General features: G+C 40.7%; 1 protein-coding gene across 2 annotated transcripts; it reads left to right on the forward strand.

Annotated features, from left to right (window-relative positions):
* The first annotated feature begins 6,122 nt into the window (after window positions 1-6,122).
* spopla (speckle type BTB/POZ protein like a) lies at window positions 6,123-12,103 on the forward strand. Of its 2 annotated transcripts, none has more exons than XM_085920984.1 (12): window positions 6,123-6,216; window positions 7,599-7,682; window positions 8,299-8,412; window positions 8,519-8,640; window positions 8,963-9,114; window positions 9,205-9,332; window positions 9,417-9,594; window positions 10,151-10,206; window positions 10,296-10,418; window positions 10,726-10,868; window positions 10,988-11,041; window positions 11,847-12,103. In XM_085920984.1, exons 3-12 carry the CDS (start codon window positions 8,335-8,337, stop codon window positions 11,989-11,991), a joined length of 1,179 nt encoding a protein of 392 aa, XP_085777110.1. In that variant the 5' UTR covers window positions 6,123-6,216; window positions 7,599-7,682; window positions 8,299-8,334; the 3' UTR covers window positions 11,992-12,103. The 2 variants fall into 2 exon arrangements, with proteins under 2 accessions (XP_085777110.1, XP_085777109.1); XM_085920983.1 differs by lacking the exon at window positions 6,123-6,216 and adding an exon at window positions 6,356-6,551.
* Window positions 12,104-15,741: the final 3,638 nt, after the last annotated feature.

Consider the following 15,741-nt stretch of genomic DNA (forward strand, 5'->3'; position numbering starts at 1 on the left):
GTCAAATGTCAGGAGCTTCAGAAGTCATAAGCTTGAAGTATCTTTGGAACACACAAACAATTTGCTAGCAGTAATGTTGTGTCAATACCGCCATGCACAAGACAGATGTGGTTATTATTTTGTCATTTCAACATTTCACATCAGTTGGAAAACCTCACAGATTCTGCTGTCCGGCGCCCGAATGTCAACTAATGAGGGACAGGTGGAAAAGAGCAGCAAATTTGTTACCGCTGACAGAAAGCACTGATGGATTCGGCAGCTGTTAAAATCCACAAACCAGCGGCGGCAGGAGGTATGGAGCACTGATCACCGTGGGTTGCTTGACTAAAACCTTCTGCACACTCTGAACTCTGGAATGATCGCCAATCAATTACTGGACATGTACAAGGACAGACAAACATTCACGTTTTCAGTAATTATTCAATTAAATGTACTTTGGCAGTAAAATTCATTTCAAAATGTCTCGAAATGATCACCTCATCCCACAGTGCGAAGCTTTTATCTCGTCATCAATACTGAATTTCTCATTTGTGCTTTGTTGCTTCTTCTTGCTGTCTGAGTGAACACAAGCTTACATCAGGAGAGATTATAAACCGCTTCCAATCACTCCAATTACATTTTCACCAAAGTGACTTTTGCCAGTCACCCAGCCGGGGATTTCTTTAGCCATCAATTAGAAATGTCGCTTCTAATCTGAGTCAGCTTCCCAGACACTGGTCATTTCCCATTAGAGTCATTTTCCCCACAATCCCGTGGAGCGATAAACATCTCCGTGGCTCGATAGAGGAGACGTGGAGGAGACCGTAATTAAAGAGGTGCCATTTACTCTCAGTCAGGCCCTCTCAGAGATCTGAATCTGCAATTACCTTTTAGAAAATAGCATTGTCAGGACAAGAATCACATTAATAATAGCCAGCTTCTCTCTGGCACGTTACAGAATGCAATTCATTTCCACTGAAGTTGCACTTATTTATCGCTTAACTTGTGGGGGGGGGGGGTTACCAGCCACTTGACTGGTTCTCAATGTACACAGGAAGGAAGCAATCATGTGGGCGACTAGCTGTACAGGTAGCCAGCCCTGTGCAAGGAGGCTAAGCAGCATAATCCTAATCATTGTGATATCACGGATCGTAGTCTCCTTCTCTCCCTCCCTCTCCCTCTCCCTCATTCACGCAGCGAGTCAGCCCACCCATGTGTGACTTTGCACATACTTTATCAAGTACATAAGGACCATTTGCACAGAAGGCAATTAAAAGCTTTAGTGGTTCCTGCAGGCAAAGGGGTAGTTTGGAGGCCCCAGTCGACACATGAGCCAGCACCTTATTGGAGAGGGCTGGATTTGTGCAGCAAAATAGCTTCCGTAATTTATACCAAATAGACTGTAGGTGGGGCGTGCGGGCCAAGACGAACGCATCTGCATTAATCAAAGGGAAATTACCCGGGACGTTGGCTAATTTGTAAAGGGGCCGCCTCACACCTGCCCAGAAAAGTGGAGGAAAATGAGTGACTAAACACTGCTAGAAAATGTGCTTGCTGAAATGGCAATAAAGAACGAAAGCGCCAGTTGGGTTTTATTCCTCATCCTGAGAAAAGTGATGAATCACAATCAACATGGATAAAATTTGGACTGATCCAGCGTGAGAGCAACCACGATGGTTTAAACTGTCACTATCGTGCTTAATCTCCATAAATGAACTCTACATAGTTCTCAATCTTTTCAGCAATCATTTATGGAAATTATTTAGAAAGAATTTACTTTACAGGTCACACAGTACAACTCTCCTTGCTTTGCTCACGAATGCAAATGGATGCAGATTATCAAAGAGTGCGAGGAAATTAGCCCGGCAAAAGATAAGCATGTCCTTAAAACGACCATAAGCAAAAGTGGCGATAGGGAGGATTATCTTCTAATCAATCCACATGCCGTGATGGATAGAGGCCAATAACAGAATGTCGTGAGTTTTGTATTTATTTACTTTTGCAGCCCATCACATGTTTTCTTATGAACCAACCTTTCACAATATCTGAATAATGCCAAAAAACAGAGATGTTGAGGGCATTGTGGAGATCATCTGGCCCATCCTTGGCAGCCGGTGACCTTCCAAGTTTGTGTGCTATACGTGACTCTCGCTAGCCACTATTTTTTTTTTTCTTCCAGCCTTCAGAAAGCCTGGCTGTCTTTATCGGTTCCCAGGATCAGCAGTTGCTCACGGACAGTCTCTCAGTAATGCATCCATCCATACCGGGTATCTCTTCACTGCACCGCTATGTGCTTTGCAAATGCAATGTACAAGGAGAGAATACAAGAGAGTAAAGTTGGTTGCATTCCAACTGACTTTCAATTCAAGCTTTAAACACCGTAAAGGTACTTTTGTCTTTATACTGAGATTTTTTTATTTTATCCTTGAATGTGCTGTCGATCTTATTGGCAATTAACTGCAAAATGAAAACATTTCTATTCATCGTCGTAGTAACCTTTAGACCAAGAACAGAATCCACATTGGCAAAACAACAAGCTGAGTTCAAGAGTACAGTTTTAAGCTTTTGGTGACTCACAAATTATGCAGAATGAAATATGGAAAAACATTTGGACCCCTTCCTGTTCTGAGCTCTTTAAAAGTGTCGTACCATAGGCTTAATTGGATGAATTTCTCTCTTGACAAGGAAGTGTACCCCCAGGCATAGATAAAAGACTTTCTAAACTCTCTTTTGTGCAGCGTGTAGATGAAAGGCCAGAAAAGACAGGAGCTTGTCAAAAAGCAGAAGCTACTGGCAGGTGTGAAGCGGACCAGAAGAACGACAGGTTATCATCAGCCTGCTGCATGAGAAAATGAGTTGCGTCGCCGTCAAGTCCTGACGTCTTATTCTTACCTGTGTTTGCACCCCAACCCCCTTCAAATATGACAAACGCTTCATTGTTTACAAATCGGTGAGGATTTACTGTGGCTTGCTCTTAAAAACGTCATTTTGCTATGAATTTGACAACTGTGTGTGTGTTTTCGTGCCCAACTCAAGCTTATTCCAAAAATATAATCCATGTGTGAAGTTTGGTATTTCTGTACACAGGCACACATACAAATGGACGTTTGCGCCGTTGTGGGTGTGAACACACCCGACTTCATTCCTATCTAATCGAAGAGGCTCCTTTCAGTCTCTTTAAATTCAGCACTGCCTTCATCATGGAAGCTTAACGGGCTGATGAGTCCCTGTAACACACAAAATGTATCTCGGTATTGCTTTGTATATATGTTAATAACATCACAGTACATCCTTCAAAGAAAATAGGGCTCATGTTTAAGTATCAAACATTTTAAAGGATAAATGTTGGTTAAATTGCTCTCTTGTTTTCATACCAAGCGGCATATTAATAATGGATGTAGTGTGTAATTTCGTTCACTGCTCCGTGAGAGATGAGCTATGAAGAATGACAATAATTGGCCGTGGCCATGCTGGCAACAGAGCATCTGCTTCGCGCCGCACAATCAGCCCCGTCAGCATTGTGAAAAAAAACTCCAAGATTGGTTGGAAGGGAAACAATGGAATCACTTAGTTAAGAAAAAAAAGTGCAATCAAGTTCGATTTCATCTTGTTTGGTGTTTTATTAGACAAAAGATTCTGCTTTCTTTTTACTGTTCAATTTGCAGAAAACAGTCAAATTATGATAGCGATATTTGACTCATTGTACATTTTATTAGGTAAGATTTGAATTGTCACATGACACTGCTCCATAATCCAGAAGTATCGGGATCAAATGTTAACTCCAGTGCTGTGCGCAGTTTGAAATAAAAATTTCAAGGACTTAGGAAAAAAAAAAGTTGCAGCAATTCAAATGTTTTTAAACGACGCTTTTATGGCAAACTTCAGTTCAAGTCATTCATAAAAAAAAAATACATATTTCAGGTCTGTAATTTCTTTCTTTGAAATATATCCACTTTTCATATTTGGGTCATTACCATATATTTCATTATTTTGATCCAAATCAGACTTAATTGGAATCTTTTTTTTCAGATGACTTCTTTGTTGAATGTTATGAGTCCATTTTTCAAAAGCCAGGAGAGAAGGCGTTGGACTATATGTCACACTCAATTTTACTCACAATGACCAAGTTCTGATAAGGTCAGCAGGGCTCATCTTGTCACTGTGGCCTTTTTCTCCTACCTTATAACTTATAGCTGTCTCTATCTGTCTTCATCACGAGGGCCATTGGATTTTTGCCAGGAAGAACATTCATACTATTTGAAGGACCTCTAATTAGACTAAAATAGATTCCATGTCACTACTGTGGTCACAGTTATTCCCTCTGGTATCAAATGTAAAAACAGCCACATTAATCTGGAAAGTCATGTGATTTTTTTTTTTTTAAGTCAGATTTTACAAGGTTCAAACGTGAGGTACCTCATACATGCCGCTTTGATATTAAAAGTATTCAAAATACCATCTTGAGCCTTCCTGCTTTTTTTGCCTGCTGACATATGCAGTAAAGTCCTCTTGCCCTTAAATTAAAGCGATTCAAATCCCTGATAAGCGTTCCCACTATCTTCTTGTCTAGTGGTCTTATCTCCCAGCCCCTCGACTTCAAGACAGGTCAATGAATCATCGCTACGATACCTGCTAGGAGCTTCCATATCAAAACTTGCAATATATGTAACCAAGATCAAATAGTTTTTCATACTTTGGGAGGGGTTTATCTTCATTGCCGTACAAACTTTTAATATCTGAATATATAAGAATTTTCTTTGCGGGCTGCATAAAATGATGTGGCGGGCCATATCTGGCCCCCGGCCCTTGAGTTTGACACCTATGATCTATCTGAAGGGGAATTAGTTTTCACAGGCCTACAAGGAGCCATTATAGAGTTCCATCTCAGCGAATGGCTTAACCCAAGCCGCTTTGTGTTTGCTATAGTGGAGAAACATCAGAGACCCACAGAAAGACAATGCGAAGGCTGGCTGAGAATTAAACTTGGGTTTTCATCAAACACATCAAGCCTGACACGTTTCATACAAACATGAACATGCAATAGTGTATAAAGATGAAGAACCCACCTCTTCGACCACTGAGTCCTTCAAATTAAAATCAAGAATAAGACGGGATCTAAAACCTTGAGAGGTACACCGTAGAATAACTTCATGACATCACACGTAGGAAGCAAAACTACGACCACGATGCGGGACACAATGTTAAAACCAGTGTAAAATGTGGTGGGCTGTAAATTTGTTTCTTTTTTCCCTTACCTCTTAATACCACCGCAATCATGTTTCAATTATAGAATCCATCAATACTTGACAAAAGGCGAGACTGTGCCGCAGACAACATATGGCGGATTTAAAAATCAATATTTATCTAATAACATGACAAAAACACAAAGCATTTAATTAAATACTTCATACTCACCAGAGGTGTTGATTATTGAATGTACGGTATTATTTATTTTGCTAGTCGTATCGCTCTGACCAAATATGTTGACATGATTGTGGTCCCCTCTGAGACAAATTGGATAAATAATCGGTTCAAGAGACAATCCCATTGCAATACTCTAGTGTTGCCTTGAGATACGGGTAATTTGACTTACTAGTTTATTAAGATAGGAAGTTTAATGCCAACACATTGAAGTTTTGATTGTTTATTTTGCATGGTGTGGCTGAAGTGAGATATCATCTGGTCTGCAAAGTGCATTGACCTCAGTTAGTATCCTAAAATCATTCTACATTTTTCACTATTTACTAAACCGCTTGATGCATAAGTGGGTAAAAAAAAGACCCAGTGAGGTTGTTTTTATGAAATATCTTCATAATAAAAACAAACACTCAGTTACTTGATATTGAATAATTTTAATAATATTCCAAAAGTTTTCATTCAGCCTCAGCCTTCACATGCAATTTCCCCAGAAATTGTATTCTCTAGTTATATGTAAAAAATAGTGTGGTGAAATGTTATAGCCATGCTCAGTCACTTAGAGAAAACATTAGAAATGTAATACATTAAAATATGTGCTTTTTAAAAGGTGTGGGTTAGTATCAGTAGAACTTTGACCGTGCAGGATGCAATGAAATGTCGGAAACTTTTCTGATGGTAATTGCACCTAATTCTTTGTAGTCATATGAGGTTTTGACGTGAAACAACCCCTTGATGACGACGTGGACAACGAGTCTTAAGAGAGGAACAACCTGGTCCTGGAGAAAAACTTAGATCAGCACCTTTCACTAGCTCGGCGAGGTATGGAACCGTCTTCATGCTGAGCAAATTAAGATTTTTTTTGCAAATACCTTGTGATGATGTAATGAATTAATTTTAAATTAATAATAATCCAAATGTTGACGTTTGTCGGCTTCGAAAATTGCGCGTGCGCAGTAGACGCCACCTAGCGTGCTAAAATAGCAACGAAATCAGCCAGAGACAGTACGCTTAGCTAGCTCAGATATAAATTAGACAAAGAAACCTTGTGAAGAGTCTCACTGAAAAAGAGTCCAAAGTAACGGATGGTGACAGGAGCGCCTGTGACACTAAGCGACGTACCTTACTCGATACATACGGAAGTATGAAATTGAAAGGTACGCCGTCACGATGAATTTTCCAACTTTTTTGGCAGGCGCTGTACATATTAGCTCAGGCTAGCTGCTAGTTAGCCGACGTTGTTTTCTCACCAGCATATTGCATCGAAACGTGAAGGCTTATGTTAGCTTGCTTGGCTAGCATTCTGTCAAAGGATCTGCAAAGGCCTTTTGTTTTATCCTATGTCAAGATAATCTGACTTAGTTTAATACTTGATTTATTTGTTGGATTGCTCTGCGACATCGATATACACGCGTATGTGTTAACACGAAGACAAATACGTCCTTAATGTTTGTGTCAAGCTAGCTGATTGTTGTTAGCAGCATTTGCGGTCAAAAGCTAACGAGAAAACAACGCTACCCTTGCTAATGAGAACTTAAATGCTAGTTTGGATTAAGTACGATCGCGCTAGTTAGTAGACTTTCTCGTCTTGATGAGAGTTGATGGAAATAACTTTCTTTTTTTGTTTGTTTGTTTTTTGGGAAAGAGCAGTCGTGTTAAATAGGGCGTTAATGATGGTTAATACGCGAGACAATATTGATCGAAAACTGTGTTGACAATCTGATCTAGTGTGTCACTGAAGTGATGTGAAAAGAATTTCAGTTAACCCTCCAGTATCAAGAATGTTTCATTGAGTTTCTGTTCGTCTAATTAGGCAAAAGGGTCTAGATTTCATGCAAACAAGCTAATTGCCAGTGCCAGTTGCATCATTGTCGTTTGAATGGCAAAGCAGCCAGAATCTAAATTGTGCTAACTCTTATCCTAACATTTCCAGATGAATATTTTGCTTTTCATTCAATATGGTCTGCTTCAACAGCATTGAATACAAATAAATGACTCAATAATTATAATGCAAGGTATTCACAGCCCAAACTAACTACGCATAAATTAATGATAACGGCTGATTTTCCAACATTTATTTTTAGAAAGTAATTCCTTATTTTAGGAGTAGTGAAACTTCACTCAGACACGTGTACTAGTGATGTGAAAGCCTTCATGAGAGACGCTGGGTCATTTCCAAGTACTTTGCTCTGTTTTCCTTGTAGGCTGAAACATGAAGCTGGGACCATGAAGTATCCTGTGAAAAACTAGACGTAGACCACCTTTTCTTTACTTAAAACTGCTCAGAGGTGAGACTTTAGTTAACATTTGTAAATTCTACTATTTTGCTGCTACAGTGTATGTTTGCTTGTAAAATTGACCACAAATTCTGACTAAAGTTTGGAGGGACTAGCAGAGTTGCATTTGTATTCAGTCGGCTCGCACAACCACTACATTGGATTGTCTCCTGGTAGCAAAGCCAGACAACCTGTTAGATCAGTCCTGTGAAGGAGATTAGGGTATAATAACTGTAACATTCACAAATATACCCCTGAACAAACAATCCTTCTTTGGCCATATGCTCTTGTTAACTGTGGCATCGACTCCACAGAGCAGAGTCAGGCAATTCATTTCACATTTGGAATGGTTGTCGAGAGCCACGGCAACATGCTCCGAGGTGTGTTCCTGCCAAAGCAGTGATTTATTTACAAGTTGGAAAGGTTTGACCCGGGTTATGTCCTTTCAAGGTTTAAATATTTTGGCATGGTTACCTTGTCTTGCTTGTACAACTCTATAAGAAAAGAGCATGAGAGAGTTCAGTGAATTCTGAATATTTGTGACTGTTGAGTGGACTTTTTCTCCAAAGTCATTTGTTTTGTGAGGTGAAATTCAATTTCTGCCCAAATATATTTTTGCGCCGTCTAGTGCTTTAGAGACACGAGTGCTACCTCCAAATTGGTGATGTCACGGGTCCCCACCCCCCCTCCTCCTGGGGAGATGTCAAGTGGACCTGTGGCAGAGAGCTGGTGTTACACACAGGTTGGAAGCAATCAACACTTGGCTTCGTTTCACTTCTCTTCACGGAAGCACATCATCATGTTCCGTCATACTAAACACGCTTCATGTTTCTTGTTTTGGCGCCAAGGTCAAGGTTGTCAAATTTTCCTACATGTGGACCATAAACAACTTTAGCTTTTGCAGAGAAGAAATGGGAGAGGTGCTGAAGAGTTCAACCTTCTCCTCGGGCCCTAACGACAAGATGAAGTGGTCCGTGACTAATTTCTACTTGTATATTATATAAATGTAATATTAGAACCTCTAAGAAAGGGGTAGTGTTTTTTTTTTAATTTTTTTTTTTAATATAAACATTGCAGTCTCTTTTATGTGTTTCCCCCAAAATTACAAAGCATGGTACAAAAGCATCGTAAATAGTCAGCATGCCTTTTGTAGTTGCATGATAATTAGTCAGTGTGTCATAAGCAGGAGCCTCATCCCCGAAGGCCTGACACACAATTGTCTTGGCAAAATTAGTTGCCAGCATGTGACTCCCTTTTTGAACACTCCTGATGGCTTTCTGCCTCCTTGACAGGTGTCTGCGAGTCAATCCAAAGGGACTCGATGATGAAAGCAAAGATTATCTGTCATTGTATTTACTTCTCGTTAGTTGTCCAAAAAGTGAAGTCAGAGCAAAGTTTAAGTTTTCTTTGCTGAATGCTAAACGAGAGGAGACAAAAGCGATGGGTAAGGGACATCATCATCATCGTTCGTTTGTGCCGCTCCGACTTGAAAACATCCGAAAGCCGTTTGTTTGTTTGTTTTGTTTTGTTGCAGAAAGCCAAAGAGCCTACAGGTTTGTCCAAGGCAAAGACTGGGGCTTTAAAAAGTTCATCAGGAGAGATTTCCTCCTAGATGAAGCCAACGGACTTCTGCCTGATGACAAACTTACGCTTTTCTGTGAGGTAATTGCTCAACTTGAACTGTTCCTCTGCAACTATGCTCTCCAACGGTGCTACCAACAATGCATTGCTGTGTCGTCTGAGCAGGTCAGCGTTGTCCAGGACTCTGTGAACGTTTCTGGTCATTCCAACATGAACATGCTGAAGGTACCCGAGTGTCAGCTGTCTGATGACCTGGGTAACCTTTGGGAGTGTTCACGCTTCACCGACTGCAGCCTCTACGTGGGAGGCCAGGAGTTCAAAGCCCACAAATCCATCCTGGCAGGTATGAAGGACTCGAGTGGGTGCTTTGCAACGCTTTGGCCAAAACCGTTTTATAACTTGCTTGTTATGAAGTTGCCATTAGGAATGTGGCGCGGTTCTAATGTAATTGCAATACCTTGACATGAAGATGCTTCCTGCCTGCAAATCCATTAGGGAGGTGTGATTTATCCTGCCTTGTAAATGTTGCTCTGAGGGCATTTAAGAAGCGCCCATGACAGAGAAGTGCTGAAAATGGCCTTTGTGAGACCTGTGGCCTCCCTCACAGAGCCATAAGCACCTTGAAAAGCTACCGGGGGGGTCGGAACCTCCTGGGCTGGTCTGAAGCAGCCAAAAGCTGCTAATCCACCCAACTACCCTGCTTGACCCGAGCGAGACTGAAAGCCTTGCTGACTATTCCAGCACTGTGTCCATTCGACATGGTGCCAGCAGCTGCTGGGGTAAAAGTGGACCACGCAGCACAAATTGTGATTCAACACGTTGACAAGTGCTGTACACCACTGAAGAAGGTTTTTGTTGACTGCGTTTATATTTATCACTCTTGGATCTGTTTCTCATAGCAAGGTCGCCTGTCTTCAACGCGATGTTTGAGCATGAAATGGAAGAGAGTAAAAAGGTACAAAGTGACTCACTACTAACTTTATTTAGAATGTTATTTTTATTTTGTCTAATTTTTTTATTATTTTTTTTTACCCCTCCTCCTAGAACCGTGTCGATATAAGCGACGTGGACCCTGACGTCTTCAAGGAAATGATGGGCTTCATCTACACAGGGAAGGCCCCAAACCTGGAGAAGATGGCAGACAACCTGCTGGCAGCTGCAGACAAAGTCAGCACAAAAATTTACTCTTGCAAACCTGCATGTTGGAAACTGTCATACGTCACTGTTATTTTTATTCTCTTTCTTTTTGTGTTACTCCTGTATTAATAATCCTGACCCCCTCTTTCCGAATAGTGGTGAGCAATATGAATGTTTCAGGCTAAATGTCTCAATACTTTTGTGTAAGTTGTGTACTTCCCGTTTAGCACTGAGCTTTTCCTTCCTCACCATTATTTTTTTACCTGTGTGCTATGATTTGGCATTATTAGACAATAGAGTGGGTAGCTAAGTGTTTGCTCTTTCTGTGCACTTCCAGTACGCTCTGGAGCGTCTAAAAGTCATGTGTGAAGAGGCCCTGTGCAACAGCCTCTCGGTGGAGAATGTGGCCGACAACCTCATCCTCGCAGACTTGCACAGCGCCGAGCAGCTCAAAGCACAAGCCATAGATTTTATCAACAGGCAAGTATCTCTGAAGAAGAAAGGGGGGTGGGGGGGGAGAGAAACCTCCCGTGATGAATTTCTGCTGCCATTTCTGTTTACCATCCCAGAATGCTTACCTTTTTATCTCCTTGCCATAGGTGCAGTGTCCTCAGACAGCTGGGCTGTAAAGATGGAAAGAACTGGAATAGCAAGTATGTAATTAGCTGATATGTGACACAAGATGAATAACGCACGCTTATCTGGGCCCCTCGCAGATGCATTAGAATTCATTGTTTTAGCCCTGGCGGGACGGCACACTATTTGCCTTTTCACTTTGAGGCGTCGTATCATTGTGTCCGAATTATTAATAGACTTGTACCTGGAGAAACTCCGTAAATGAAGCCTTTTTCTCCCATTTTGTATGAGCGGAGGGTGGTCGCCAAGTTTGCTTCGACAATGAATATTCTTGTGCTTTCATGGCACCTTGAAACTGGACTCTATTTCATGCTCCTACATCTCACTGGGGTGGTTGTGTGATGTACTTTAACGAGCCTCGAGTAATCGGCAGGCCATCATGGTGTGATTGTGACTGGTTGGCTGTCTTGAAAAATGTAATGTGAAAATTTTCTCAGCTCTTCAGTACGGCACTAATAGTAGTTGTTCTTTGCAGAGGATCAAGAATATATTTCGGTATATTGTCTACGTGTTGCTGCACCATTTGTGTTCAGTCTTGTTGTTGCAACGCAGATGCTATTTAATGTTGAAATTAAGATAACAGATTGATTCTTTGCAATACTTGTCATTGACTGTTTTTTTTTTTTTAAGTACACATCAACTTGGAGTAGCATTAAATAGCCTGAAGCCCCTATTTGAGTTTGAGAATGAAAAAAAATAAATAAAATCATATTAACTTAATTTTCATGTCAAGTCCCAAGCCACTTACTTGCTTCGGCATGTCATTTCTGTTCATTGATTTTTAATGTCTGTGCATTAAGCTGATTGTGTTTGTGCTCGCAGCCACGCTACAGACATAATGGAGACCGCCGGCTGGAAGTCAATGATCCAGTCGCACCCTCACTTGGTGGCTGAGGCCTTCCGTGCCCTGGCCTCGGCGCAGTGCCCGCCCTTCGGTCCTCCCCGGAAGCGTCTAAAACAGTCGTGACGTCTCTGCGGAAGAAAAGACTAGTTAGGATGCCACTCTCTCTCTCTCTCTTTTTTTTTTTTTTTTTTTCTTTTTTTTTTTTTTTATTATTATTTTTTTAATTCCACCAAAACTGAACACACTTGAATGGAGAAGAGTGGCCTTTTCTCACCATGGATGTGGGGGAGGCTGGCACAATGGACTTGGGGGACGGGGGTCTGAAGAAAAGAAAAGAAAAAAAGAGACTGTCTTGTCTTGTTTTACTGCCCTGAATGTCTTGAGTTCAGGGTGGATAGCAAGTCAAGCTGTCTGACACTGTGTTTTTTTTTTTTTTCTTTTCCTGTAATTCTTCAAAATGGCCTTAATATATCTGCCATTGCTCTGGAGTTGCTCCGGAGTTCATTTTGTCTATTTTACTCTGTGCCTGCCTTGTCACAAAGACCAGGCCCTCCTCCAGGTTGCACTAGTTCCCGTCAATAGTCGTTTTCATATGGAGTTCGATAGGAACGTAACAAAAGGTTGAACTAAATGGGAAATATTATATATTTGTAATGTTTAGCCCGTTTTGTGACCAGACATTAAAGAGCATGAACACTTTCAGTGCAAGGTCAGTTCTTAACACTTTTTAAAAGATGTGTATGCCCCATATTGATGGCACCATTTCTATGTAAATGACAGCTGGAAGCATCTTCAGAAGACCATTGTATGGGGTCTGTTGTGTTGCGTCTGTGTGGGGACTATAAAAGAAAAAAAATTCACCCATTTAGGAAGGCCCTGTGTCAATTGACTCATATGAGATAATGGAAACATTGACATGTATTTAACCAGGCTCACTTCTAAACAACATACTCCGCTCATGTCTGTGAACCAGCTTCAATTCAATTGGAACAAGACTTTAGTATTGCCAACTTGCAAATATGTATTCTCATGATATTGTGGTTTAGTCAAAAGTGGAAAGACTAATGCATGGTCATGTTATTGTTGAGGAAAGTGTCTGAGAACGTTTTTTTTTTTGTTTTGTTTTTTTTTTAAATTGTTTTCTGACATTGGTGCAGAATTAAAAGAATTGATTATGTACAAAACAAACCGGTCGTCTTAACATGCTTGGAGACGTGCAGGATGCTGCGCATCACTTCTGCCGGCGATGTCATTGTTCAGAATGAGAGCTTGTCCTTTTTGTTTTGGCGCATGGTAGCGTGGACGTGACACAAACACCAGGGGTGTTTGTACAGTAAGTGGGCAGCATCATTCTGTGTCATGTCAACATGTTGAAATGTATGTTGGGAAGCAGCGGGATGGAAATTGTCCGCAGGACTGGCTGTGTTAAGCAATTAAAACATTTTCCAACACGTCATTTTTTTTTTCTTTTTAAAATCCGATGGGCATGTTTTTCCCACTCATGACTGCTAATGACCAGTTCTTATTTGTAAGGTGACCAAAGCGAGCGAGAGCCACATGGCGTAAAGTCTAACGAAGTATTCAAAGTAGATTGGACGGCCACAGAGACGAGCTCAAGCTGGCCCTGCTTCCTTTCATCATCCTCTATCTGGCTCAAGCGAAAATGTCTGCAAAGGAATTGAGTTTAAGATTATTGTAAAGCCAGTACAAGACAACACTAAATGAATACTACACTGACTGCTAAAAAAAAATCCGACACCAAATCAATAGAACTTTTCTTCAGTCATTCTGCTTTTCTTAGATGCGTTTGTGCTATCGTGAATTAATCTGTCTTGTCAATTTAAAATTCCTGCAGTGATGCATATCGTACCCTTTAACGGTTAGTGTTAATTTTATGTAGTCAAATTTAAAATTAGTCTTCACATTGGTAACGGTATCCCTGTACTGTGAGTGATAGAAAGATGCGGCCACGTCCGTCAGGGCAACCTGGGAGTGTGTTGATGGTGCAGGAGAGGATACCTGGCCCTGATCAGATAAGAGTAATGGAAGCCAATGAAAAGAAGCCTGTCGCCTGAGGCCCCAGCAGAATGGATGTGCTCCCTGAGGTGTACCTCTGGTATCACACGCGCCTGCGGACACAGATGTATTGGCTATTAAGAGGCCTCACTAAAATGCATTTGTGAAAACGCTGTTTACTCTGCCGCAACGTCCTTGTGGGAATAAAATATAAAAATAGAGGTGACAAATGTGAACACAGACAAACTTTGTGAAGTTTAAATCAACTTTAATGCCATAAATTGACAATTGAATACTTGGCTATTAAAGTAACCCCAAAAAATAACATTTGTACTTACAGTATACACAGCACAGGGCCCCTTTTAGAACAAACTGGAAAAGTAAAAAGGGGACAGTCTAAAATGCTTAATGGAAAAAAGCTTAACATCGTTCGTTCTTCAAAAAAAAAACGTCAACAATCGTCATCGGAATTCTTCACTACTAATGCCTACTTCAACAAAGTATCAGTACGAGTCAAAATAGCCGCCCCTGTGAGATGGATAAAAATCAAGATTACGGTATTCAGACTAGTGGGGTCACACATAGCGTATTGAAAGAAAATATTTGACTTCACTTCCCCTTGAAGCTTTTTTACACTTGTGTTAAGCATTCTATACTGTCACAGGAAAGAAAGCAATCAGGAAGTCAAATAGTTACATTGGACATTTATCTACATGTGATACAAACACCAGAATTAAGAGGAACAGTACACTCGGAGCTGTACAAGATTTCTCTTTGAAATGAGTGACTTCATATATGAAGCCGTAGGATTTTGTTTTTAGACACTTTCATACACAGAATTTACACAGAAGGAGGAGGAAGTCAAAAAACATCAACTCAGATTGAGATCTTTTCTTATGATACAAGTCCTCTCCTGCAAGGATCTTTTACTGTACAGCTAGCTCATGGAGGGAGGGGAAGACATGAAATACAGAAACCCAAATCCAATGTGAGGCCTTGAACTGTCTTTTAGCAGTCAAAGCACATGACACACTTCACTATGAAACCAATTTTGATTAAAAAAAAAAAAGTCTAATCAGCCTAATGTACAGTACAGTTTTATGCGTGTTGTATTTCCTCAATGGATCTCCTTCCATGTTCATATTTTATTTCCCCGCACATTGAAACACAACGAAATGAAGCCAATTAAATATTGATAACTGTCAGACACACTTGAAGGCAGCGCGATGCCTTCATGTTCATCTGGAAAACAGACTAGTGCGCCGTAATGATGATGATGATGATGGTGGTGGTGAAGAATGAGAGCACAATTAGACATTTAGCAAGCGGGCAGAGTGACATTTGCTAATGAGTAATGATTCCTCTCGCCTCCTTTTGTGAGGTAGCACTTAATATTAACCACGGTCCATCAATAAATGCCTTGATAAGAGAGAAAGATTGAACGCCGGTTGTCAGGGTGTGTCTATTATTCACAGCTCCTTTGTGCTAAAAAGCTTTCGAACTAAGAAAAATCTCAAATCATAAGACGTGGTGATAAATGATACTCGTTTCATTCCATAAGTGTAGTTTGAAAATGTTGTAAGTGGAGAGCGTCTCCACTCGCTTATGGTCGCACATCTGGACAACATCGTAATTAGCTATCAGACGTGCCCTTCTCATGCAATTGACCTCTTAGTTACCCCAGTGAAGCTGAGAAGAGAAGGCCAGAGAAAAAAAAACGTTATTATTTTTTTCTTTTTTATCTAAAGTAGCCTATTGTAGCCTACATGCTTTCAAAACGTATAGTGTACTCAGAATTCATCTCGGAATTCACTTTTAAATAGACTTGCACACCCCCATTTTTCTTGTATGTGGCCC

Source organism: Syngnathus leptorhynchus, chromosome 9 (assembly GCF_054491065.1).
Source record: "Syngnathus leptorhynchus isolate UIUO chromosome 9, UIUO_Slep, whole genome shotgun sequence".
Classification (NCBI taxonomy): Eukaryota; Metazoa; Chordata; class Actinopteri; order Syngnathiformes; family Syngnathidae; genus Syngnathus; species Syngnathus leptorhynchus.

Coding starts and splice junctions, on each gene's coding strand:
- spopla (XM_085920984.1), top strand. CDS start 8,335: ATGTCACGGGTCCCCACCCCCCCTCCTCCTGGGGAGATGTCAAGTGGA. Junction 8,413..8,518: donor AGAGCTGGTGTTACACACAG/GTTGGAAGCAAT, acceptor TTTGGCGCCAAG/GTCAAGGTTGTCAAATTTTC. Junction 8,641..8,962: donor CCTAACGACAAGATGAAGTG/GTCCGTGACTAA, acceptor CCTCCTTGACAG/GTGTCTGCGAGTCAATCCAA.